General features: G+C 41.8%; 9 protein-coding genes across 9 annotated transcripts; 7 read left to right on the forward strand and 2 right to left on the reverse strand.

Moving 5' to 3' along the window:
- Positions 1 to 974: 974 nt before the first annotated feature.
- EAF02_009012 (uncharacterized protein) lies at positions 975 to 2,258 on the forward strand (the record flags this gene model as incomplete). Its single annotated transcript, XM_038905060.1, is given in 4 exon segments — positions 975 to 996; positions 1,064 to 1,163; positions 1,222 to 1,528; positions 1,545 to 2,258. The coding sequence occupies 4 exon segments, from the start codon at positions 975 to 977 to the stop codon at positions 2,256 to 2,258; spliced, it is 1,143 nt and encodes a 380-aa protein (XP_038754957.1).
- A 3,032-nt stretch (positions 2,259 to 5,290) lies between these two features.
- On the forward strand, positions 5,291 to 8,830 carry EAF02_009013 (uncharacterized protein; the record flags this gene model as incomplete). The annotated part of the gene is made up of 7 exons (XM_038905061.1): positions 5,291 to 5,405; positions 5,472 to 5,678; positions 5,732 to 5,879; positions 5,937 to 6,265; positions 6,319 to 7,299; positions 7,361 to 7,908; positions 7,955 to 8,830. The coding sequence occupies 7 exons, from the start codon at positions 5,291 to 5,293 to the stop codon at positions 8,828 to 8,830; spliced, it is 3,204 nt and encodes a 1,067-aa protein (XP_038754958.1).
- Positions 8,831 to 9,979: 1,149 nt separating this feature from the next.
- EAF02_009014 (uncharacterized protein) lies at positions 9,980 to 11,324 on the reverse strand (the record flags this gene model as incomplete). The annotated part of the gene is made up of 2 exons (XM_038905062.1): positions 9,980 to 10,996; positions 11,238 to 11,324. The coding sequence occupies 2 exons, from the start codon at positions 11,322 to 11,324 to the stop codon at positions 9,980 to 9,982; spliced, it is 1,104 nt and encodes a 367-aa protein (XP_038754959.1).
- Positions 11,325 to 12,051: 727 nt separating this feature from the next.
- Positions 12,052 to 12,858, forward strand: EAF02_009015 (uncharacterized protein; the record flags this gene model as incomplete). Its single annotated transcript, XM_038905063.1, has 1 exon — positions 12,052 to 12,858. One exon carries the CDS (start codon positions 12,052 to 12,054, stop codon positions 12,856 to 12,858), a length of 807 nt encoding a protein of 268 aa, XP_038754960.1.
- Positions 12,859 to 13,709: 851 nt separating this feature from the next.
- On the forward strand, positions 13,710 to 15,740 carry EAF02_009016 (uncharacterized protein; the record flags this gene model as incomplete). The annotated part of the gene is made up of 1 exon (XM_038905064.1): positions 13,710 to 15,740. The coding sequence occupies one exon, from the start codon at positions 13,710 to 13,712 to the stop codon at positions 15,738 to 15,740; it is 2,031 nt and encodes a 676-aa protein (XP_038754961.1).
- A 90-nt stretch (positions 15,741 to 15,830) lies between these two features.
- Positions 15,831 to 16,756, reverse strand: EAF02_009017 (uncharacterized protein; the record flags this gene model as incomplete). Its single annotated transcript, XM_038905065.1, has 4 exons — positions 15,831 to 15,973; positions 16,023 to 16,441; positions 16,496 to 16,680; positions 16,733 to 16,756. 4 exons carry the CDS (start codon positions 16,754 to 16,756, stop codon positions 15,831 to 15,833), a joined length of 771 nt encoding a protein of 256 aa, XP_038754962.1.
- A 332-nt stretch (positions 16,757 to 17,088) lies between these two features.
- Positions 17,089 to 19,404, forward strand: EAF02_009018 (uncharacterized protein). The gene is made up of 2 exons (XM_038905066.1): positions 17,089 to 17,275; positions 17,319 to 19,404. The coding sequence occupies exons 1-2, from the start codon at positions 17,200 to 17,202 to the stop codon at positions 18,935 to 18,937; spliced, it is 1,695 nt and encodes a 564-aa protein (XP_038754963.1). The 5' UTR covers positions 17,089 to 17,199; the 3' UTR covers positions 18,938 to 19,404.
- An 830-nt stretch (positions 19,405 to 20,234) lies between these two features.
- Positions 20,235 to 20,812, forward strand: EAF02_009019 (uncharacterized protein; the record flags this gene model as incomplete). The annotated part of the gene is made up of 3 exons (XM_038905067.1): positions 20,235 to 20,334; positions 20,390 to 20,656; positions 20,721 to 20,812. The coding sequence occupies exons 2-3, from the start codon at positions 20,554 to 20,556 to the stop codon at positions 20,810 to 20,812; spliced, it is 195 nt and encodes a 64-aa protein (XP_038754964.1). The 5' UTR covers positions 20,235 to 20,334; positions 20,390 to 20,553.
- Positions 20,813 to 20,934: 122 nt separating this feature from the next.
- EAF02_009020 (uncharacterized protein) lies at positions 20,935 to 25,907 on the forward strand (the record flags this gene model as incomplete). The annotated part of the gene is made up of 5 exons (XM_038905068.1): positions 20,935 to 20,976; positions 21,030 to 21,162; positions 21,233 to 21,482; positions 21,530 to 24,390; positions 24,457 to 25,907. 5 exons carry the CDS (start codon positions 20,935 to 20,937, stop codon positions 25,905 to 25,907), a joined length of 4,737 nt encoding a protein of 1,578 aa, XP_038754965.1.
- Positions 25,908 to 26,706: the final 799 nt, after the last annotated feature.

Raw genomic sequence — 26,706 nt, forward strand, 5'->3', positions numbered from 1 at the left:
AACATATTTCCTTATCGCAATAACCGTGTAGTTTCATGTTCTCTATGTTCAGGAGACCTTATTGTAACGTTACTACAATATCGGTACATCATCCACAGATGGCACAAAGTCGATGGATAAATGAGCACAGATATATACAAACAATAGAATTGAAGATCATTCCCTATCTAACTCGCTGCATTTGGTAAGCTAAGCTATCATGAAATCCTCATCTGGAGATCAACTGAACATTTTAAAATTCGGGGCACGCCGCTACTACAACCTGCCTTCCTTACATTTCTTTATCTGCTATACTTCTCCTTATCCATGTCAGAATTTGCTGGATGTATGAAATAAGGCCGGTGTCGTTCCTGGTGGTAGGCGGTTGATAAACTTCATAGCCAACGAGTGACAATAAGAAGAAATGCGGTTACATATGACCTCCACATCTGTTCTGAAGGTTTCAGTCATTCATTTCATCTTAAGTAACTGCTCAATTTGGAAAGCGTTTGTTCTTACCATGGCTTCGTGCTAGCTGCGATGTGTAAACTGTACCAATCGGGAAGTCGTTCGTGTCATTTAGACGTGAGTGGTGATAATTTTCTCATGCTTCATTGTTATCCAGTCATCCGTTGATATCAAGTGGTAACGTTATATGAATTTTGGCGAATACTGTCTGTATAACTATTAAAGGGGGGATTTGCTGAGGAAGAACAAAGCATCTATCTCTTCAACTTCTTCATCTTCTTTATTACTCTTTACTATTATTTTTACGGCTCAGTGGTTATTCACTTGACGAGTACAAGTCAATACTCTTCCACTATTATATTGACACTAGTGTTTCTACTTCTTCATCTAGCCAAACATGATTCTTATATTCATGCAGTACTTTTTACTGATTTTAACAAATCTTAATATCTTTGTATATTCCGCAGCAATTCCAGCTAAAAATTACGAGTCAGTTAGTGCAGTAGGGTATACTGGTGGATATCACAATGCAGCTTACTTTGTCAATTGGTATGTCTTTCCAATTGGAATTCATTCCTAATAATGTCAAACATGACCTCTAATTTGTTTACCACAGGGCAATCTATGGGACGAAACTATCAACCTCAACAATTGCCGGCTACTAAGCTGACTCACGTCCTTTACGCATTTGCTAACCTTCAAACGGATGGTACAGTGTATGTCAAACTTTTTCTATGATCGATGCTGTAAGAATTGCTCTAACATAAAAATTAGCTACCTCTCCGACACATATTCTGACCTTCAAAAACATTACCCTACTGACTCTTGGAACGACGTCGGAAACAATATTTATGGGTGTGTCAAGCAACTTTATTTACTTAAGAAAAAGAATCGTCAAATGAAAACTCTTTTAAGTATTGGTGGCTGGACATACTCTACGAACTTCGCTGCTGCCGCTAGTACAAATGCAACTCGTACAAAATTTGCCTCAACCGCCGTGCAATTTGTTCAAGACCTTGGATTTGATGGTATTGATATTGACTGGGAGTACCCCGCCAATGATGTCGAAGCTAGCAACTTCGTTCTTCTTTTGCAAGCTGTTCGCTCGGCTCTCGATGCATATGCTGCGCAGCATGCTCTGGTTACCATTCCTCATTACTGTTGCGAGTCCTGCCGGTCCAGAGAAATACAATATTCTCCATTTGGCAGATATGGATAAATATCTTGATTCCTGGCACTTAATGGCGTATGATTATGCTGGATCCTGGGACAATGTCACAGGCCACATGGCAAATTTAAATCCCAGTTTGATCAATAATTCAAGTACCCCATACTCGACGCAAAGAGCGATTACAGATTACATTGCGAAGGGTGTTAGCCTATCCAAGATAATCATGGGTTTGCCGCTGTATGGAAGAGCATTTGAAGGTACCACTGGGATGGGTTTAACATTCAATGGAATTGGTTCTGGGTCATGGGAGGCAGGAGTTTGGGATTACAAAGATCTGCCCAGAGCTGGTGCGTCTGAATACTACTCTTCTGATGTTGTAGGAACCTACAGCTACGATAATTCCACAAAAGAGCTTGTTAGTTATGATAACGTCAAGGCAATTCAAACAAAGGCGGAATACATCATGAGTAGTGGACTTGGAGGTGCAATGTTCTGGGAGTCCAGTGGGGATAGGAATGATAGCAAGAGTCTCATTTCAACGACGGCAGGAATCTTCCCCTCATTGGACCAGACTCAGAATCTATTGACCTACAATGCGAGTGCATATGCAAACTTGGCAGCTGGCATGCCTGGTGTGTAATTTTGCGATGAATGGGGATTGATATAGTGGATCCGGCTAGAGGCAAGGAGGGAGAGATACCTAGGAATGTTGATACCATTTGGAGTATATATGGCGTTGCTTTACTATCATCGTACACGAGGGCTATTATTTTTGATATCATCTGGAGTATAGTTGGGATTGTTTTATTGCTGTCGTATTCGAGAGGATAGTTGATCATGTCACAAGTAAATAGACTAAGAATTAGGTTGTCATATCCACAACTTAAAGAGTGCTCGCAATTTTCAATATCGTGATTAATTTCTTTCTTCAGCCTGAGCCAGACCAAGTCACGAACAGCCATAGACAGCTACGCCATCGTGAGAATTGAGTTTAAGCAAGTGCTGTATCACGATTACTTGAACAATGTATTGTGTGAAGCTATTTGATTCCACAGACCAACTGTACCACAAACGATTATTGTTGATCGCTTGACGCCATGTCGCGTATCAGCCAGCCCCTTTTTAGTTGTCAAATCAAGCTCCATCTACGATATCAACTTTGCTCATCATTTTATGTTGCATGTGTTTCACCCTTCCATCTCTTAACTTGCAATTATGCATTCAATATCTCATTTCTCGAATAATTTTAACAAACAATCTCAGATTTCGAAGACAGACTAATGACACAGCTTCTTCAATCTTATCCGGATTGTTGTAAATATCTATTGAGTGCATCTCTACACTACTCGCCATATAGTGTACAGTTTTCAGTACGAGCCAAGTCCTTGTCCTCTTGTATGAACTCTGTTCAACATATGTCTGGATTTATTATAAGAATTTGTCGTGAAATTGTGACGGACTTGATGTCGAAAATGGAAAATATCCTGATATTCTGAAAATCAAATAAATACGGAGTTTATTGTATGATATCTGGCTATGTTATATAAGAGGTATATCAGACACGAACCTTTCCTAGAATGATTGGACGTGTTGCAGAGGTCACAGACCCGATTAATGTTAGCGATTAAGAAGCATGCACTATAAAGACCTATATGACAAAGTCAATGATACATGTATGTGGTGATTGTGCTTTGGCGATCACTGATGCCTTTTGCTGGTTTTACAACGAAACGAAAATCTGGAATGCAACAATGATTCATCTTTATGCTATTATCCAGTAATGCTGTTCTTGCGTCACATTTTGGGTACCAGTGGGTGCATGGATTGACGGGACACTTCATAACTTTCGAAATTTCTAATAAATTCATTCTTCAATTGTTTGATCTCATCACTCATGATTTGATTGTTTCAAATCTAATGAATGATTGTAACAACTTCCAAGATATCTAATTCGATATATCAGGTGATATTCATGAGTCGATTTTTGTAGTGTCCCGTCAATCCGTACACCCATTGGTGGCTGTGCTAGCGGGAATGGGAGATACTCGAAGTGATCGGACGTTACATCCAACTTCCTTCCACATTTGGAAGGCCTTGCTAGTCAATGATTTGCAGAAGATATTGCAAATCTGAAGAAAAACACTTGTAGTCATTGCAGCGTATCAATTGGGCCATGGATGCTAAGCCTGGTAGGCGAGGCGGACACCCTGAACACCGGACTCGTGAGGCCCTGGGGAATCGAAGAGATTTAAATCACTGAAGATGAAATAGACAGGGAACTATTCAAGGCAAGCATGGACTTACAGTATAAATTAACACGGAAGATATTTAGATGGAAGTGACAATATAACCAAGTACACCGCGAGAACCCCTAGCTTTTAACCGATGCTAACGGCTTGACTAAACATTACACAAAGCCAGTCTTGCTCTTCGCAGATCATCAGAATCTCAAAACGAATGCCTTGTTGTGTTCTCATTGATTACACTTAGGAACTTCAAGGAAAGAGATCAGTAATATGTAGTAAATATTGAAATTACATTTCACAGTGAAGACTCCAGACTGTTCACAGGTGTGGCTCGTGTATGGCTTGCAATCCATGGTGAGAATCTAGGCCCGTGGACCTGGGCATAATATTTTCACCAATCAATGACTTCATAGAGGCGGTCCAACGCTCGACCGACGGCAAGCTATCCGCCCGCTAAGCATTAGTATCTCCCAGTTTTATACGGGTAGATTATCAGACATCGGAATCGGTCTATCTCCAAGGACCGATCAACCTCGGCACAAAGATAAAATGCTCCATAGATAAATAAATATTTTTGTTGGAAGCACCGAAAGATATTTTTACCTGCTGGCTGAAACCTATAAACTTATCTGCATTTGTCGTCAAAACCGCCATGTTCCACAATTTCTAGAAGAACACCCACAAGAGTTTGGAAACTTCGCAGGGTATTAAGATATGGAAGTACCGACGCTTAATATGAGAGACGCCGAGCCGCGGTACATTTTGTACAGAAGCTTCAGATCGTGAAGTGAAATTATCTGGTTGAAGGAACAGCTCATGATTATTCCCTTTCTCTCCTGCCAAGATGGAGTATTATCCTATTTTGTATCTTGCACCCTTTCCTCTACACCGGGAACTTTTTCTTCCATCGCCTTTTGAAGTTATGATAATAGGAGAATATTTTCCTATGCCTGCTCAAATCACTCAGTCTAAGTCAGCTACTGCCTGGGCATTGAGTTTGGTCATGCCCCTCTCATCTATACCACATCCAATCCTTAACCTTGACACTAATAATAAATGCTGGGTATGATGCACCACGGACCCAAAAACTTTGAGCCACATCATATCGAACGACCACCGACTCTCCGATTCAACAAAAATCTGCACAATAGTTGTACAAGGTCCAATTACAATATCTGCTACCATACCAGTGATACTCTATCAAGATGAATAGATCCGCTATTCGGCAATATGTGAGATGCGTTGTGGTTTCTAGTCCTCCCCATCAAATTACGCAGTCTTGTTTCCGTGTGCCGTGATCATCCAAAGTATATATATTGACTAGGCAGTGTCTACTTCAAACATCATTGCTCCAACTTCTCATTTGAAGCTTTCTTTCAATATAAATCTGCCACTCATTTACATTATCTGAATCGCAGTATTTAACATGGCCGAGTTGGAAGAGATACCTGGACCTCCTGGTCTTCCTTTCTTGGGGAACGTTTCAGATGTTGACCCCGTCAATTCAATTGCTAGTCTTGAGCGTCTGGCGGAAATATATGGTAGGAATGAGAAGGTTCCCCATAGCTTTGGTTATTGTCGCTGACCATATGTTTTCTTGCCACCAGGTCCAATCTTCAAACTTAATCTCCCCGGTGGCGAAAAATTATACATATCCACACAAGCTCTCCTCAATGAGATCTGCGACGAGAAGAGGTTTGCAAAGACAATAGCTGGAGGTCTAGAGCAAGTTCGCAATGGTGTTGGTGATGGCCTCTTCACTGCAAGGCATGGAGAAGAAAACTGGGAGTTGGCTCATCGAGTTTTGATGCCAGGTTTGTACCAGCAGTCTCAACAAATTGTTACGAGCAGTTAATAACTTTACAAGCATTCGGTCCCCTATCCATTCGATCTATGTTTGACGAAATGCATGATATAGCTTCACAATTAGTGATGAAATGGGCTAGGTTTGGGTCAAAGGAGAAGATTGATGTTACCGATGGCTTTACGAGATTGACGCTTGATTCAATTGCCTTGTTAGTATCTACTTGTCTTGACGATTCCATTGGCAGTTAAATTGACTGACAACTCAGATGTGCAATGGGAACCCGTTTCAATAGTTTTTACCATGAAGATATGCATCCTTTCGTCGATGCCATGACTGCGTTCCTTCTCGAGTCCGGTGCTAGAGCGCAAAGACCTGCGATTGCCAACTATTTTATGCGTTCGGCACAAGCCAAATACGATGCTGATATCAACTTGCTTCAAAGTGTTGCTAAAGAACTTTTGGCTGAGAGAAGAGCAAATCCAAACGATAAAAAAGATCTACTAAATGCCATGATTAACGGCAGAGATCCAAAAACTGGCAAAGGTCTTCCAGATTCGAACATTTTGAACAACATGATTACCTTTCTCATCGCCGGTATTTTTGGTTTCCAACGATTTATTCAGTTACTATTCTAACAAGGTTTTTAGGTCACGAAACAACGAGTGGCATGCTCTCATTCCTTTTCTATCATTTGTTGAAAAATCCTTCAGCATACCAGGCAGTTCAGCGTGAAGTCGATGAAGTCGTAGGCAAGGGACCCATCACGATTGATCACATGTCAAAACTCCCGTATATTGAGGCCTGTCTCCGAGAGACGCTGAGATTGAATCCTACGGCACCCGCTTTCACGGTCTTTCCTTTACCTGATTCAACTGAGTCGCCTATCATTCTTGGCGGTAAATACGAAGTTAAGCCAGGGCAACCTATTTTTGCTCTTATTTCTGCTGCTCACCGTGACCCTACTGTCTACGGTGACGATGCCTCCTCATTCAAACCTGAACGTATGCTTGACGAGCCATTCAAAAATTTACCGCCTAACGCCTGGAAACCTTTCGGCAATGGTATGAGAGGGTGCATCGGAAGGCCTTTCGCTTGGCAAGAGTCAATTCTCGCCGTCGCTATGCTCTTACAAAACCTCAATTTCAGGATGGATGATCCAAGTTACAACCTTCTTATCAAACAAACATTGACTCTCAAACCAGACGGATTTTTCATGCACGCCAGTTTGCGGGATGGCGTTGACCCTATTCACCTCGAAAAAATGTTACATGTTGATGTTTCAAAGGAACGTCTGTCAGAAAGCGATCAAAAACTTGCCAAGGTCTTGAGCAATTCTGGAAAACCAAAACAACCAATGTCTATCTTCTATGGTTCAAACTCCGGAACATGTGAAGCTCTTGCTCGAAGTCTTGCAAGAGAAGCCAGTGGACGTGGTTACGAGGCTCAAGTCGACCCTCTTGACGCTGCTGTAGACAAGATTCCCAAGGATCAGCCAGTAATTTTGATATCTTCTAGTTATGAGGGACAACCTCCTGATAATGCCTGTCATTTTGTTGAGTGGTTGGAGAACTTACAAGGTAGTGAACGTCTTAAGGGAGTCAAATATGCTGTATACGGATGCGGAAATCGTAAGCGTTCCTATTGCGTTGAATATGAAAGGAATAAGGTGATGACTAACAAGTATTGCAGATGATTGGGTGTCGACTTTCCACCGGATTCCCAAATTACTCGACAGTGGATTTGAGGAAAACGGCGCTACTAGAATCGGGGATACTGGATTAGGCGATGTTGCTGCTGGAGACATCTTTGAGGCATTTGATGAATGGCAAGACAAGCATCTCTGGACCAAATTAACCAGCAGCGCGGATCACGGAGAAGAAGTAGGTTTGGAAATTGAAATCGATTCTACCTCCCGCTCTTCAAGACTTCGACAAGACGTTCGTGAGTCAATTGTTCTCAGCAACAAGGTTTTAACAGCACCCGGGGAACCAGAGAAACGTCATATATCACTCAAAATTCCAACTGGAATGTCATACCGTGCTGGCGACTACATGGCAGTTCTTCCAATAAACAATTCCAAGAATATTCGACGAGTTTTGAAACAATACGGACTTCCTTGGGATGCTACGTTACATATCAAAGCTAGTCCTAATACCACTTTACCAACTGGACACCCAATATCTGTATGGGACGTTCTTGGGGCTTACGTCGAACTCAGTCAAGTTGCAACTCGAAAGGTATTATCTCTCAATCTTCAGCCATGTCAACTGCTAACATTTGTAGAACGTCGCAAAAATTGCCTCAAGTACACCTGAGCCAGAAGTAAGAGAAAAGATCGAATATCTAGCCAAGGAAGGCTTTGACAAGGAGATTTTACTCAAACGACGTTCGCCACTGGATATACTCGAAGAGTACCCGTCCGCTGCACTATCCCTTGGAGACTTCTTAGCCATGCTTCCACCCATGAGAATTCGCCAATACTCAATCTCCTCATCACCACTTGAGGACCCTAGTGTTGCAACTTTGACTTGGTCTGTTCTTGATGCAGTTTCGAAAGCCGGGGAATCGAAACGCCATTTGGGAGTGGCATCGAATTATCTTTCTTCTGTTGAAGAAGGAGACCGTGTACATGTTTCTGTCAAACCATGTCGTGGAGCTTTCCATCCTCCTACTGACTTGGAAAATACTGCAGTAATTTATATTTGCGCTGGAACTGGGTTAGCTCCTTTCCGTGGTTTCGTACAAGAGCGAGCCTTGCAGATAGCTGCTGGACGAAAATTAGCCCCTGCGTACTTATTCATTGGTTGTGGACATCCCGATAAAGATGCTCTGTTCTCTGATGAATTGAAGAAATGGGAGGCGGATGGTGTGGTCAAACTCTACTACGCGTTCTCAAAGGCTCCAGAATTAAGCAAAGGGTGTCGCCATGTTCAAGATAGACTTTGGGAAGAGAGAGAAGAGCTAAAGAAGGCTTTCGATAGTGGCGCAAAGTTGTATGTCTGTGGTTCGAGTATGGTTGGAGAAGGTGTCTCGGTCATGACTAAGAAGATTTACGCGGAGGCTGCTGATTTACTCGGAAAGACTAAGACGGATGAGGAGGTTGAGGATTGGTTCCAGGGCATTAAGAATGATAGGTATGCAAGTGATGTTTTCACTTAACGAGATTGTTGGAAGTTTGTTCTTACGAAGCAAAAATTTGTTTGAGTTATTGGCGTTGGCGCATCGAGGTCGGTCATCGAATTTATTCAATTGTCTTCAATTAAACCATTCAAATGAAAAGAGCAAGTAGACTCTATGTTCCCATACCAAAAATCATTTACCGAAAACCTTCAAATTTTACAGCGAGACTTTCAATTGCATGATTACAGATTTAAAGCGCGGCATAGGCTTCGAGCTTCACATCTTTCCACACAAAGGTAATTTCTGACAAATTATCAGGCCTCTGGGTATAGGCTTGCTTCAGCTGTCGACGTCACATGAGCTCACAGATAACAGGATAATTCATCGGAAAACTGTTCTTATGTATGAACATTTTTTTTTTTGTAAATTCTTTCTGTGTTTGAACATTAACTAGTTGGGGTCCATGAGGATCGATGTCTATACAGATAGGCGCGACGTCTATTTCCTATGGCCTATAAATACTTGAGCTCCAGAAGCAACCGCTCTTACATCATTTAAATCTATGACCGTAAGAGCTAGCGGGACTGAACTGTCTATCAGTGTTAAAATTGAGACTCCAAGCCAATTTATTGACGTGTCTGATCTGGTAAGAAGGCTGGGTCAAATCATAAGAAATGAAAAGTGCCGATACCCATTCCCATCATAAATTAACTCAATCCAATATGAAGCATGTCATGCATGGTTTGTTGACTGAGGATCTTTTGGGAAATAAGGGGCCATGAGAAAAGGAACGTTAGAGAATGTTACCTAATATCTAGGTACCGATTTGGACACGCTCCGTTGTTCATGAGTTACCCATTGCAGTCTTACGTGTTCTGGGAATGGCTTGCTTGGATATGGCAATTACATGAAGATTTTGGATGCTAGACTCCCTCAAATCCTCTTAGATTTTCATCGAAGAAGTTCTGGATTGCATTCCGGCTGCAAGTCTGTCAATTCAGTGTGTCAACCTTGATAGCCTCTCACATGGGCAAATCGATTCAGATTCTACAAAACTCCTGACAATTACTTCATAACTATATTAATTCTTCTTCAAAACATGGTAGGTATGCTATCTCAGGAAACCTGCAGATAATCGTCGTCCCAAGCCTTTTCCACACCTTATGCTCCAAGGGGCTCGATCCTGTGCTACTTTATTCCCAATCTTTTAGCTTCAAATGCAACCACTTCTCTCAATACCTCATCCTGATCCTTCACTGGTTCATATCCTAATCTCTCTTTCGCCTTCTCGATGCTCCAATCAGTTCCTAGTCCTAGATACTCAATCTCTCCTTGCCGCAAACTAGGGGTTATCGTTCCGAAGGTAAAAGCCCAGTACAGCCATTCACTAAGAATAGTGAAGCCAAGGACAAGCTTATATGGAATAGATTCTACCTCATTTTCCGCGACTGGATGACCTGCCATAGCGACAACCTTACGTGCGAAATTAAAGTACGGCATGCTCACTCCATCAGAAATGAAGAATGCTTCTCCATTGACTTCCCCACTGCTACTCTTTTGAGAATTTTTTCCGTCATAAGATTTGGAATCAATATTAGCTTCACAAACTAAGGCTTTCGCAGCCAGAAGGTGTGCCATGGCGGCACTTTCAATGAAAATAAATCCAAACTTTCTTTTGTTATCTCCAACTTGCATTTTATGTTGGTTTTTCTTGATAGCGTTCAATAGAACATTCGTACTAAGGCTCTCCTTCCCGTATAAACTGGGTATACGAAGAGTAGCCGTATACAAATTTGGGGGATCATTTGCGGCAAGAACAGCTGCATCGGCCAAAGCTTTGGTTTTCGAGTAAGTGTTGGCTTCTTTACTATTTTCTGTGAACAACTTTGCGATATCCTCAGTGAGTCTGATTTCTGATTCTTGAGGTGTGTTAACAAGGGTTGAATCCGAGCTGGTGTAAACGAATGCCTTAACAGATTGATTCTTAGTTGCACATTCAAGAAGAACCCTAGTCTCCTCGATATTCGTCTTGCGGAGAATCTTTGCCGAATCCGTGTGTCTTGGAGAAACAGTGTGAATGATGACTTCTGGATTGATTTCGGCCAGAATGTCAGTTACATGTTGATGGTCGGTTATGTCTCCTTCGTGATAAGTGACGTTTGGAAGGATATTTGTCTTGGGGTTTCGACTGATGACATGGATTTTCTGATGCGGTTGTTGTGCTTAAAAGTTTAACAATATGAGATCCAAGGTACCCACAACCTCCAGTGACAAGCACGACACCTAGATCATTGGGAAGGAACATATTATAGATGAGAAGGCTGTGAGCGAGAATGATACACCTTCAAGTATGGCTAATGATAAACTTGCTTTTAAATAGAAGCATTGTGTGATAGACATAATCAATAAATATAACAACCAACATGTTGGTCCCGCAAAAACTTACCAAATCAATTCTTTGTCTTCCTGCAGTGAGATGTGGAATATTAGTGGACATATCACCATATCCAGTATTGTAATGGTGTTGATCCATTAGATCACCTTATTATATCAATGAATTACTAGAAGGAGCAGGACAGTTGAAGGTTCTGTTCTTCATCGAATGTAGACGGGATTGAATTGATTAAAGTGAACAGGACATGAGATTTGTAGCTAACGGTAAACGACACTTGTGGATACCTAGGGACCAGATGTATGGGACATTTTGTATTCTGAACTAATCATCCGATTCGAAAGTTGTGATAAAAAAGAATACCGATTGAGGAGGTAGTGACCTAGTAGATACATGTTTAAAGCTTACTAGAGGCTTGTTACCTATTTGGTCATGAATACGTATACCAACTGTATCCATGGATCATACCAAACCTTAGTTATCATCAGAAAGGGCAAAATCATTAACGAGCTCGAGTATCAAGGAGATGATTCCGAAGTATATCTAGCGAAGGATTTGGCATTTGGCGTAACATCCATGTTTTCAGTTGTGGTTGTACTCTGTGTAGGTATTTACGAAGTACGAAGTACGAACACCAAGTATCTACTCGAGTGGTGGCTGGGTAGACTCGGTAGAATCGATTCTCGAGAGCTGGGCCCGGGATACGTTTAGGTTCGTCGGCCGAGAAGATTCCAAGATTTTTCAAATCATGTGATTCTGACTTGATCAAATTTATTTCTCATGACTACTTTCAATATCGACCAACAACTTCCCATAGCAACCTTCGTCGCATTACATCGTCACACTCTATTCCACACTTTTCTTTGGAATGGCAAAAAGGATATTCCCAGGGTTAGTTTCCTACTCACCACAGGCAATATCAAAACCATTAGTCGGTCTTAAACTTAAACATACCGCACAACATATACCAGCTCCATGGGAACGGACTAAACCTGTAAGTCAGCACCATTTACTTGTAGCTGCATATTTCGACGAAACATGGACGCAAAAAGTTCTTGCCGATGAAAAAGTTGGTTTCCTTGCAAGGAGATATCTATTCAACCCTCGATTTGAGCCTACACTTCGAGAAAGAATCCCTAATAAGTACGCATTTCGTATGGATTGGCTTTTGAAGCAACTTGCAGACGAGCAAGACAATTTCTCAATGGATCCTTTCGAGGGTGAACCTGAATACAATGTTCATGCAGATACCGAAACTGTTAGAATGATTGTCGAAAGAAACAGGAACAGTGCATATATCCCGATAACATCCCAGCCATTCGTTGAGCTCAAAAGGTCCCTGCTTCGTAAGGTCGAAAAGGAATTTCCTCCAAGTAAGATTGTAGGAAAGAAACCCGAGGGATGGTTGCGCACTTGGTCAAATCTCCCGGAGAGACCCTCAAAGCTTTTCTCCTTTCCAACGGGAGGACGCCCGAATGACGTTCTCAATGATCTAGAAGATATTAGAGTCAGGTTGGAAAGAATTGGCCCTGCTCGAGTTAATGGTTTCAAGCTGATGCACTTCAAGACGAAACGCTCCACAGAACAGCATGATGAGACCATAGTTAAATATTATCCGTTTAAGGATTGTCTGGAGGACTATCAAAACCGCCCTCTCTCCAATCAAAAATCATGAGATGCACTCAACACGGGTGATTCATCAGATGGCAGGCTTCTTTTCTGGGCTGTGCTTAAATGTTCAGTGAACTATGGGAGCCTGATGATTAATTATCGGCCAAAGACTTTCGCGACACCTAGAAACAGCTTCAAATGTTGATTTTGGTCCCTAACATTGACCCAATTATACCACCATAAACTCTGGTATTTTCAACCATGAGTAATTGAGTCAATGATCAAGGTGCTCGGAATTTCTGAAAAGACCTATGACATGATGCGTCGTTATCATGACGTGAATCCTGTTTCAATTTTCAGCACGTCCGGAATATTGGGTTCAGAGAGCGGCAGCGCTGAAAAGACACTCGAATGGTGATAAGAAGAGCGAGAGGCGTATGCTGTTGTATCATATTATGATTCACCTTATTTAACAAGCAAGACATCCAGAGAACTCTTGATACTCATACAGCTGGCACCGATGGGACCCAGCTTCGTTTTTACCCATCGTGGTAGATATGTGCAAAACTCATCTTCGCAACTACTATCATTTCTAAATTCCTATGTTTATTCTGTGTTTGTATATGTTGATGGGTTTTCCTTTGTCATCGGGAGTTAGACTGCCGGTTTTGGCAGAATTTTTTTCTAACAATTCCTTTGTACTTGTCGAGATTGTAATATATGTCGATTGATTACCGGAATACCATTCCTCTTTGTTGACCAGCTCACAATTTGAGCTTCGTTGCTTCAATTGCATTTCCGATCCATTTTTTGAATTTGTTTCGCCCTCTGAAAAGTCTATTTTGTTTTGAGGTAGTATCACAACAATCTTATAACCAATAAGCCGCGTTCCACAACTTCAATCTAAACGCCACGATGCTTCCCCCAGACACGGAAGATGGCCAGAGAATATGGAATGATTACACGGGTGGCAATCACTGTGGACATCAACACCAGAACAGTCCCGAGATACTTCCTAATTGTCGATGTTGGTCCAATTGGGTATCCGACAGAGTTGCCCATCTCGAACAGGATCTAGATCGAGTTAGGGGAGAGGTCAACTTCAACCCACCGGCAGAACTGTCGCATTTGCAAGAAGAGCTTGAATCATCAAGGGCGAGAACAAGATCAAGAATTGCTCAAGAGACGCAATATCGTGATGAAAGGGATAGGCATTTTAACCGACTATTAGATATGCAGCGACAAATACAAACCTGCGCTGCTGATCTTGAAGCTGCTCGGGCTCCAGTGGGACATAAAGTAACGCTCAATAAAAACGTAACACTTGAAGAGTTGTTAATTGTGGTGCGGCGAGAATTAATATTTCGGGAAGAGAGGGAGCGAAGTAGTATTCCTCGAGAGGAAGTTGAAGCTATACGTTCAGACCTGTATAAACTATGGCAACTTGCTGAAGCTGCCGCTCGAGAAATTGGTGTTCATCTCAAGGAAAAGGATCTTCTCACCATTCAAGGATATATTGTCGCATCCGTGCAGATGATCAAAGCATTGCAAATGGAAATTCAGCAGAAGGATGTGAGTAGTGATTATGTCATGTTTTTGCAACAACGAAACAGAGAGGGGGCGAGAGTGATCAACGAGATGGGGGAACAACTGAGAAGCGTGTGGCAAGGGAATATGCCTGGTGTTGGTGTTGTACCCGGCAATCTTGCTACTGCGATAGGAGCTGTCAATGTTGCGCCGCCAATAGACTTTAAATCGTTCAAAGAACTTATATGGGGTATATATCTTGGACTCTTCAATTCTGAGCGAAACCTTACAATAATCATAACGGATCGTCAGATGGAAGTACCAATATGGGAACCTGCACCTATTCGTATAGACTCTGAGAACATAACTTATTCTAACAAATGGGAACTCTGTGCACAACTTGTTCGAAATGAGATTCAGAGATTCTTGGAACGAGTATGGCAACTCTACTTATATATTCGCGAGAAGAACGTGCCAGGGAGTCAAGAATATTGGAATGGACCATATGATGACGATCACGGACGAGCAATCCATGTGCACGAAGCCATGAAAGCTGTCGAAGGGCGAGGACTTATGGCACAAACTGAACTAAAACTTGTACGCCAATATATCGAGCCCGCTACCGATGCGGCATACAAAACTGATTTGGAGGAACATATTGATCGACGATATCCAATTTACCGGGACCTACAAGCCTCGATTAACAATCTCACTCAAAGAATCACAATGTTTCGACAAATACCTCCTTCATGGCCCGAGCAGCACGAACGCGATAACACCGCCTTCTCACCCAAAAAGAGTTTTGATTTATTAGCTTTGATGCTTTCACGTATTGAAATGGAGTATCTAAGCATCCGATTGATCCAACTTATCCAAACCACGAATAATTACTGGCACTTGATTCCTCGAGATGATCCTGATTTGGCTCGATATATGTCCAATGAGATGAGTCGAGCGCATGGAATACAGGTAGCTTGTGAAGCCGAATTAACACGACCATCTGAAATTGCGCCTCCACCTGCATATCCAGGAAAGATGCTACCCCCACGCCCTGCGTACCAGCCTTATGGAGACCAGATCATCCCCAAATCAACATACGACAATAATAATCAACAGCAAAACAAGAATGAGAAAAAAGGGAAAGGGGGGACCATTAAGGAAAAAAAGGATAATGAGACGAAAGTGAGAAGCAATATCAACGCTCTGGAAAAGGCCCTGGACAGCAAAAAGATCAAGTATGGCCCAAAAATGGCAAGAAATACGAAATCAAATTTTGCAAATGTTCCTAAAGACGTCTCACCGGATGAGAAATTACAATTGGAATTGAACAAATTGCATGAATATAGGAAAAAATTGGAGGGAGAATGGACTAGCAATGGGGGAGGAAAGGTCACCAATGTCAAAGGGTATAAAACATAATCTTGTAGTTCATTGATTTGGCATCGCGGTCTGCTGACGAGATATTTATTGTTGTTACATAGTCCTTGAGTTTAGACCATTAAGAGATATCTAACTGATTATTCTATCTCCATCTGGTCCAGTCTCATCCTTAGCTAAATCATGTTCCTTCAATAATGTCGTAATCTCATCCGCACCCCAGAGGTGATGGTAAATGGTGCCATCCTTGTTCTTTCCCACTGTCGCAAACTCAACTGTATCAACATTAGCAAAGAACTTTCAATTTCGATCAAATTCACTCACTCTTCTCACTGCTCAACTTTGTAGAATCCATAGTCTTGCTCAACACCTTGACCGCCATTCCACAAGCCTCCTTCAGATCACAGTCCTCCTTATAGTCCTGCTTCAACAAACTCTGAGCACTAGCGTTATTTGCACCAACACTTGTAGCCTTCCATCCTCCATAGTTACCACTAGGATTGCTCTGGTATAATTGGAACTCTCTCTGTGGGTCGTAACCTGCATAGATGAATGAAACACCAAAGGGACGAAGACCACCATGTTGAGTATAACCTTGTTTCAAATCGCATAATCGACGTACAAGTTGTTCACAAGGAATATCTTCGTTGTAGGTAAGGAGATATCGTTGAGCAGCTTGACGTGCGTAATTGATGAGGATGTTGGCATCAGCTGTCATACCTGCTACTGCGCAGATCATATTGCTAAAAACATGTCAGAAGATTCTATAATGAGATTCAAACAACAATTTGACATACTCGTTCAAGATGTAAAGCTTCTCAGCTGAAGTATCCTGCTCCAATAACTTGCTAGTAACCTTTCTTTCTGCTGCTAATACGATTCCATCCTTTGCTAATATTCCCAATGCTGTTCCTGCATGAGAGATAGCCTCGAGAGCATATTCAACTTGGTAAAGACGTCCTTCTGGGGAGAAGATGGTAGTCTTCGTAAAAGTCAGCTAGGTATCTGGGAGCTGTGGGTTATTTGGAGCTTACTCTTGAATCGTATCTTCTGGACATGATTGCGATTTATCGAGATGGGTATTTATTTGTTTGAAAGGAGGGGTATCTAGAAGAAAAAGACGAGAAATAACTACGCCCAATCTTCGATATAGTTGTAGAATAATTGAAGTTAAAATAACCTCTTTTCGTTGACAGCGATGTTATTATATCTCCAAGCTCAACTTGAACCTCATATTGGAGCTCCAGGCACGACCCGAACCACGCGTAGTAGTGCGGAGCTTAGCGCCAGATTCTGTTGGCCTTACAGCCTCGTATAACAGCCTCACGGTCATTTTAGCCTCACATATCATTTGAATCATAATTTTGTGTCGATGTCATTCTTCTTTCTAATGCGCCGAACAAGATTTTGATTTCACAACGACGAGAATTATGAGATACTAAGTAACAGTACCTATTATCTGGTAACTTACACAATTTCATACAACTTTTATGCCAAAAGAATGTTGAAATCGACTCACAAACCAACCCTTCCACCTCCTTTACCACCGGGATGGACTGAGCATAAAGCTCCCACAGGTAAGACTATTTTTTCCAGACGTATCATAGCTAATGTGCAAAGGGCATTCTTACTACTACAATGCTGAAACAAAACAATCTACATATACGCGACCGGCACCAATAGTGATACCACCACAACCTGTTCCAGGTCCAATTCAAAGCTTTCTTCAATATCAGTCTGTTGGGAATTCGATACCAAGTGCTGGACCTAATTTCAACAGTCTTCCTTCTCGAGATCATGGACAGACTCAAGGTGGTAGAGGTGGCTCACAGGGTCACCGAGGAGGTAGAGGTGGTCATGAACGCTCACGGGAGAATCGACCACAGCCAAATGACAAGCCAAAGTCGCGTTTTCCCATTCCAGGATGCGAACCTTGGATCCTTGTACATACTAAATATGGAAGGAGGTTTGTTTACAATACTGAGAAGGATCAAAGTTTTTGGCGGATACCAGATAAACTCAAGGATGGCATTTTGAAGCTGGATCAGTTGAGAATACAAGAAAAGGCAGATTCACTTTCGAAGGATCAGAATACCGAAGAAAATTCCAAGGCTTCTGGGCCTGCGCAAAGGCCAGAGATCAGCGATACGGCTGCTGAGGTTTCGCATCATGATGGAGAAGACAGCTCTGAATATGAAGAAGTGGAGGTGACAGATGACGAAGGAGAAAATGATGAGGACGTGGAAAATCCTTCGAAACGTCAACGAACCGAAGAACTCAATTCTGACGAACCTGTTGAGTTCAATGAAGACGATATCGCATACCAGCTCGCAGCCATGGGACAAGAATACGGATTAGATCCTGGAGAATATGATGATGGCAATATGGATGATTGGGAACCGGGAGCAGAGGGATTGGAATTGTCATTGGAAGATTCAGCAGCTCTTTTCAAGGATTTGCTCAATGACTTTGGTATAAATCCATACTGGCCGTGGGAGAAATTGATTGAGGATGGGAAAATTGTGGAGGATACTCGTTACACAGCTCTTACGAATATGAAATCGCGACGGGAAGTATGGGACGAATGGTCAAAGGAAAAAATTGCACAACTTCGAGAACTACGAGCCAAAGAAGAGAGGAAGGATCCCAAGATTCCATACTTGGCGTTCTTGCAAAAACATGCAACTCCCAAATTGTATTGGCCAGAGTTCAAACGGAAATACAAAAAGGAAGCGGAAATGAGAGACCCATCATTGTTAGATAAAGACCGGGAAAAGTTTTACAGAGAACACATCAATCGACTGAAACTTCCACAATCGAATCTTAAATCCGACCTTTCCACACTCCTGAAGTCTCAATCTCCATCTGCCTTGAATAACGCGACTCTTACCTCTCATTTGCCGGCAACTATACTTGGGGACATACGATACATTTCACTAGATTCAACCGTAAGAGATCCTCTGATCGAAGCTTTCATCACCACTTTACCGCCACCACCCGAAATCGCTACTGTAGAAGAGAGTGAGGAAACCACCAGGCAAAATTTGGAAAAGGAAAGAAGACAGAAAGCATTAGAGGAAAGAGAAAGAAGAGTAGCGGAAGAGAAAAGGAAACAGCAAAGAGCTTTGGAATTCGGAAAGGGTAGACTAAGAGATGAAGAGGCGGAGATACAACGTGCTATGAATGTCTCTAAAAGAGGCCTCTTAGGACATTTGAATGGAGGGGATGTAGAGAAGTAAAGTCAGAGATACTGGACTTTCAGACATCAACCTCGAACTGCCGAAACTAATTAATATTGGTGGATTTGGTCTAAATGATCATACATCAACATCTTCTAAATGCCCTTCTGATCCTTGATACATTGCTTCCTTTTTGGCTACTATCTTTAATCCACGATACACTCTACAGTCAAAAATGCAGATTATTGCTTGCTGCATCCCAATTTCTTCGTTCCCATCTATCAAGTCAAGAATCACGACTCCTTTGGTAAGAGCCACAGATGCGATTTGGTGACTTTCGTTCGTTTCTCAAAGAAAGGCGTTGCTGATCTCTGATCTTCGACCTAATGAGGTAGTCCCTTTGGTATTCAGAGAACATCCCTTGATATTCACGCTTGTTTCATATTCCGCTTTCTCAAAATCAAATATTTGCATCTCTTGTGATCAAACTCCTTTTATCTCCTCATCAAACACTACATTATCGCATTACGATTATTACAACATCATACATAATCTTACAGCATTATCACTACCTAGCTTCAAATTTACTGCATCAAGTAAAATATCATTGTGAGCCATTCTACCAGTTAGTCTAACTATATCACTCCGATCCACATCATGGATTTCATACGTCGTCTGTTTGCTGCCTTGACAACTCTCCTCAGTCTTGGCTCTGTCCGTGCATTGTGTTCATTGCCTTCATTGCCTTCATGGTCAAGTTATCAGCGCGGCTTATCACAGCTCTTTGGCATGTAAACCAAAGTGCTAATTATTCAATAGGTGAAGATCGTACCGGTATACTCTACCAAGTCTGTCGGGGCTTGGCAGCATACCTAACCACCCAAACTGTATCATTTTTCTCATATGTTGAGCTGATATGTATCGCTGGGTCTCTTGGAAATTTCTCGTCGAATAAATAGGGAAGCGATGGTCGCATAAAAAAGTTTTGTGCATCACTGGCAGCGGATGAGTTACTACAGCAATATCTGTTGATTTTGAATTATCATCAGCGAACAAGGACTTCAGATTCCGGAGTGTTTCTACACTTTGAATTTCCATATTTGCATATTGAATTTCGGTTCTGCTGCTCAGCACTTGATTCTTGCTTGACCTTTCCAATATCACGTCGAGTTTTGCTGCATACAACCTGACAATGTGCAGCCAATAGCTGTCTGTTCAAGCCATACCTCTCAATTGGGGGCCAGGCTAATTTCCGTGCCATTTGCTGACAACTTTCTACAGATTATGCATGTAGATTGAGGCTGAGGCTGAGTATTATCGTATTTCCCACCTTCAATTATTTATCTTCAAGAACATCCTCTCGTTTTGTAATATCTTGTTTGGCCCTTTCTCTATCAATATTTTTAGTGCTATGGAGTCATGAGACTGGGTGGAAACGGGTGCTGTTGAGCTTTTTGGTATGTCTCATATTCTTGGTGGTATAATAGCGCAGGAATTGATTGTTGCAACAAGGCTGGCAGTCAGATTTCGACGGTTGCTAATTTTGAAGTTTTTGAAAACAAGTCCTTGATCGAAAATTCGTCCTTCGAGTAAATATACGATTATTCACACTTCAGCAACAAAAACGTGCGACAAGTGTCTACCTGCTAACTAGCCTTCTGGTTCAACCGTTCACGATGCCTGAAAATGGCAAGAGGGAGTTTGAGGGAGATGAAGTGTCCCTTTTTGATGGTGGAAATGCGTATGCGCATGTAAATAATGAAGATGGTGACTCTCATGGTTCGTTGACCTGCTGTTGCTCGTCCTGGAATTGTCCTAAACGGTCATGTACTGACGAGTATAGAGAGCAAGAAGCCCTGTAAGGCATATCAACACGGTCACGCAAAGGTCAAAACTGGCTGTAACACTTGCAAGTATGATATTCAAAATCAATAATCCGGAACATCATGAATAATGTATGATAATAGAGCCAGACGAGTCAAGTGCGATGAAACAAAGCCAGCTTGCATAAAATGTCAAAGGTCCGGGCGTGACTGCGATGGAAGCCTGAAAACCATATGATAGCCGTCTCAGCATTCGGCATGTCTGCAAACAACGAGGTAGCTCTACAGATTATCTTTCCTTGTTTGATATGCAAATTGATGTCTTCTAGCGTTGCGATACCGGTACATATCCCTTAGCAAATGAAAGAGACTATAGATTGGAAGATACAACCCCTAAGTTGCCATCTATCAAAGAACAACTACCTGAGGATGATTCGGGGAGAGACTCACAAATGCTAAGTCGTAAGTAACTCCTACCTGATCTTTTCACTTCCATCACAAGAACTATTTTGTATTTATAACCGCATTCCAGTTTCATCAGACTCGTTGTCTGGAACGTCTGGGCAACCCCAATATGAGTCTCTTGTCCAAATATATGACCTCACAGGACCTACAAGTAATAAAACACCTTCCCATACATTTCCACGCCAGGGTTCCACTCCCGAAGTATTTCAGTCTCAAGCGTGTAGTCATCCTGGATGTAGCAAAAGATTCAATGATCCTTTTCAACTCACGAGACATGAAAAGTTACATCTGTGCGTTGGAATTTCTGGAGAGAAAGAGTAAGATTGCATTACTACCGTAAAGATTTGACTAATGTTCCGTGTAGTTGTTCTACACAATTCACGGTCGAGCCTGCGGCCGATGAATCTTCAAGGCCCAGAAACTTAGAATACACGATCTTAAACAAAGCGACTGCTGATCCGCTTGCATCGGTAGACCACGGTTCCATGTCGGCCAATTCTTCTGGTAACAATGGATATCAAATAGAGATTAATGGCTCAGCCAGTGCCGACTCAACTACAGCCGGGCACCCGAAATGTTCATATTGTGATTATGAGCCAGGCGGACCTGATCAGTGGAAGACAGGTAACTTGAGACGCCATATCAAAGAAAAACATCTCATGAAAACAACTAACAGACTGCCTTGTCATATGAATGAATGTAAAGCCACATTTACCAGATATGGCCATCTCAAAGCTCACCAAGAAAATATCCATGGTATCATCCAGTTCACGGGAAAACGCCGGCGGAGAACTATGACAGAAGACGGGATCGGAAGCGCAAAAAAGAAAAAGATCTTTGCGAAAGAAGCAGTGAATATCGCCGCAGTCGATGTAATAGATTCTGAAAACGAAGAAATGCAAGCCATTCAGGCTCGATCGCTGGAACCTTTCGAAAGTGACAAACGGTATCAAAAGAGTCATCTTGGTGAGGAAACTTTTCCCCACAAAGATCATTCATTGCATCAGTTGGGGCACCATTATGACCAGGAGGCTGAGATTTTCGCTGCCTCTACTCGGTCTCACGATGATCAGATCATTACGGAGCAGTTGGGCAGACCAGGCTCTTCTGTCTTCGCAACTGACTTAGAAGTGCCATCTAACTTCAAAAACAGCTACAACGACATGGATTCATCGGAAGTGGATCTCAATCAACCCGATTTGTTTCATTGGGATGTAAAGTCACTCGCTTCTGTGCAGACGTACCGAGATAGCGGATTAGGCTCAAGTCTACCCTCCCAGGGATCTGCCTCAATCACTCACGACCTTCCCCAGGCAGCGAAAGAAGAGATTTTAACAATTATCTACACCGATTCTGAGCTCCAGTTGAGTCTTTCTAACATCGCTTCCAAGATTTCCAAACCACGATTCATTCGGAATATCCGACGATTACTTCAGTTTTTTATTCTTGAACTCCGAAAAACTGTTACTGATACTCGAGAAAATGATGCCGTCAATATCCTTGAACGATATGCACCATGGTTCGCAACTAGGCTTTTTGACTTTTCAAATCCTAATAGAGACTCGGACTCACGCGCCATGGCTTCATATCTAGACCAGCAAATCGATACAAAATTGCTTGTTGAGCAATACTTGGCATCGAGTCTGGGCACTAAGATCTCTGACGCTCAGGAAAGAGACGAAGCGGAGAAAATAGATACTGCTGTAATGGAAGTTGACGATTTGATCCATATTGATTACTCAAACTTTCCAAATCTAGAACACATCAAGAGATTCATCAACGGAGGCTCGGCTTTTGAAATTCTGCGCCTGAACCTCTTAATGTGTTCTAGAAATGAGTTGCCCGACACTTCTTTGGGAACTACAAGCGTTCACATTGAGCCAAAAATCCCCTCACACTTCGAAACCAACCGCTCCAGTAATTTTCAACGGTTTAGATTAATCTTGGCAAAGCAAGCGAGAATCGTGTTAATTGTTCAGAGGTTTCTCAAACTCATGAGAGCTCATTCTATTGTGCAATCATATTCTGCCGTAGATCAAGCCAAGCCCGATATCTTCGAAAATGTATCAAATTCTTCTGATAACAATTCGTCGAATGAAACATTAGAAGCATCTCCGAATACATCGATCACTACTTCTGGTGATATTGAGTCTGACACAAACGACACAGACTACGATTCTGACGACCTTCCGGACGATCCAGAACTATCTGCTTCAGCAGAAGAACGAATAACAAACCCAAAGGCATACTTTGACAAATTGAAATATTTGGAACAGCAAGTTTTCAACAATACAGGACTTTTTATCCATAAAACTGGCGATTCTACTGGACCAGCCCAGGATGAAGCTTTACTTTGCCTTCCAGAATCAGAGTACCATAAATACCAAACTGGTTATTGTTTGAATATCATTAAATACTCCGACTCCGAACTTCTTTTGGACCTTCTTGTATGTCATAACAGGGCCCACACGGCTGGCAATAATCTTACCGCACTTCAAGAGAATAATTATTGTGCAAAGAATATCTCCTTGTTAGTACAAGATCAGCGGAGGGCTGGGGTTGTGAGAGTTATTCAGATTGAGATACAGACTATATTAGATTTATTGGGAGTTTTTAAAGAGTTCATGGGTATAATATCGGTCAATTTCACTTCACTTCCTTCTTCCTACAACAGATTCCCTGCGGAAGAGGCCGATCGACTAATAAAAGAAATTGACGATTCGTTAAATCTAACCCAGAAATGCCTCGAGATCTTGACTATAATGTCGATCTTAACATTTTCTGATATGGCTTGTCGATCATCAGATGGCTTTTTTTGGCAACTTACTACTCAAGTCATAGAACTCGCAATTTTATCATACGCTGGCGCTCACATTCAACCCTTCGATACAGAGTTGGTGGGGAAGGATATACCATCATTCCATATTCCACAGAAGTTTAAATATCATGATAGAGCTGTGAATCTACTCAGAGGTCCTTCTGGCATCTCAAATTTAGGTGGATTGGGTGTCGAAATATGCCGTCGACAGTTACAGTGTATGGACAGGTTCTTAGGAGGGAAGCAGCCATGGGTTTTCCATCCCTTCAATCATGGCCATCCTGATCATAAGATACGTTTGTTTCTATCATCAACCATTGAGGCTCTAACAGATCTTTGGGGTCCGTCTTGGAAAATTATGAGAAGCTCTTTGACAAATGAGATCAAGCAATATGATATCGGAAATGGTGCTATCATTCCATAGACAACACAAAACGGCGATAATGACACCAATTTGGTCCCTATGAATTCAGAGGTCTTTTGTCACTGGATATCATTCAAGACTTGGAATGAGGAAGAAGTTGATGCAAACCAGGAATCGTTACCGAGACAACACTTTTTATCTTCCGACATCTTATTGATTGGCGCACCCAGTGATTATGGTCTTATCGTCAATAAAAAGTGTGTTCAGTCTCCCGAACGCGTCTTACGTATTAAAGGTCAATTGTCGGATCAACAAGCTCTTCGCTCACCTAATACTTCTCGTGCTAGACGATATGCCGATTCACATGCAATACAAATACAGGGAAGTGCAATGGGATTTATCTCCGGATCAGGTCAAGTAACTTATAAACGGAGAATTAGGCATACAATGAAGGACGCCTTAGTGGAGCGATGGCGACATGGTCTACGAAATCCTCTTGATCTTGAAGCTTACTCTGGAGTTGAGGTATCTCTCTGTTCTCGTAATGCTCGTCGTCGACGATTGTTAAACATTCTCGCGTCTGATACTATGGTCAATTACCTTCGTGCCATTTCCTTCACATGGGATAAAGGTGTCTGCGAGTCTTCGTATCTCAAAGCATTACGTTGTCCAAAGTCATTTCGAAAATTTTGGAAAGCACATAAAGATTGGCAGACCAATATTGGTGATGCAATTTCCAAGTGTTTGGATGCACTAGAAGAGACAGGCATTGATGAGGATAATCAAGAATTAAGTGCTTTTTGGGTTGAATCTTTTGATGCGGAGGGGGATTCAGATGGGGAGGATGATGACGATTCTATTGTGCAGCCCGACTCGCTCAAAAATAATACTACTGGCGGCGGAATTCAATCAACAGTACAAAATAACATTGCAACCGGACTTCCAACTCCACCAAATAGTTTAGTTTCAGTGGATTTGGACACTTGCAATTTTTTTGAGGAATTGATCGTTACATTATTTCGATCCGAACATACATGGACAGGATTTCTAGAGGACTCTGAAGAATCATTAACCATGGTAGTTGTTGGAAAGGAATGTCTCGATTTTCACGACCAAGATGGATTCGGGCGCTGTTGTTCCCTTAAAGCGAAGACCAAAGGATATCCTGTTTTACAAACCTCACTACAAATTAATGAATCACTACTTTCCAATTGTTCTGCAAAGCTCAAGCAAGAAAAGGTGGACAGTAGTAAGAAGACTATCTGGAATGCACATGAATTTAAGAGGGGAACAACATTTTGTTTGGGTAATCATGGAACATTGGAGGTTATATCTGGGTCTTCCAAATTATGCCCAACGGTAGTAGAGTGGAAGGGAGTAAAGGTGGGAAAGTGTTGGGGGATATTGAAAGAGGTAAAAAATGTAGGTGTTGACGAAAACTTGCTTGGAAAGAGCGTTGAGAAACATCATAAAGAGTTTATAAGAGGATGTTGGGAAGTCAAGCCACTGCCAGTTTTGGTTTTGAGTAAAAGTACAAAGGTTATATTTGGAAAAGATTAGGTGAAGGGAGGAAAGTCAAATCGCTATATAGATGCTTCATATTTCTTTCTATCTCTCATGGCAATATTCAGGTCTCATTTTCGTTCCCTATTCCTTTTCTTTTTTCCCTTCTCCAAATGCAATGCTCCATTGTTGAAGTGAAGTAACTCGATTTTTTAACCACATGAACTCATCGCAACAGCGGCAGATGTACCTTGAACATCAGGAAGAGTCTAAAGATTTTATCTTAGGTATCAGAACTCATTTGAAGCGTTTGTGTATGTAACCTATTGTTGAGATGTGCTGATTTTTTAACTTGTTTAGCAGCACAGTTACTTTCTATTTGCATCTCATATATCATCTGAGATCATGAGCCGAACTCAGTACTTCAAAGATCCATTAAATCAGATGTTTCACCGAATCATATTCGTGAATTCACTATCCCGAGAGTCAGAGGGTTGAATCCATATAAAAGAAATTGTTAATAATAAGGTTGTTATCATTACTATGATGATTCGCACAAGTTCAGGCTTCACCTGATTATCAGCTATTGTTCTGGTAAGCTCTTAACTTCCTAAGATCTTTGGTAAATGCAAAGGTTGGCATAAAGATATCTTCTATCAAAGGAATTTTGTACCTTCTTAGATTCAAACTCACTACCTATTTACATACGACTCTATATTTCACCCTCTTACGTTGTGGTCGCTGGTCACTTGCAATAGCTTTTTCAACCTTTCCGATTGAACATTCCTTCCAAGAAGCTTCAGGAGGGGAACTTGAAGGGATTCTATAACCTCGAGGTCTCAGAAAGTATGTTATC

This window comes from Botrytis sinoallii, assembly GCF_014898435.1.
Source record: "Botrytis sinoallii strain Bc 23 chromosome Unknown BSIN_018, whole genome shotgun sequence".
In the NCBI taxonomy this organism is placed as follows: domain Eukaryota; kingdom Fungi; phylum Ascomycota; class Leotiomycetes; order Helotiales; family Sclerotiniaceae; genus Botrytis; species Botrytis sinoallii.

Bases quoted from the DNA above. Each gene is read 5' to 3' on its own strand.
- EAF02_009018 (XM_038905066.1), top strand. From the start codon at position 17,200: ATGTTGAAATCGACTCACAAACCAACCCTTCCACCTCCTTTACCACCG. The intron at 17,276-17,318 runs GTAAGACTATTT...TAATGTGCAAAG, and splicing joins TGAGCATAAAGCTCCCACAG to GGCATTCTTACTACTACAAT.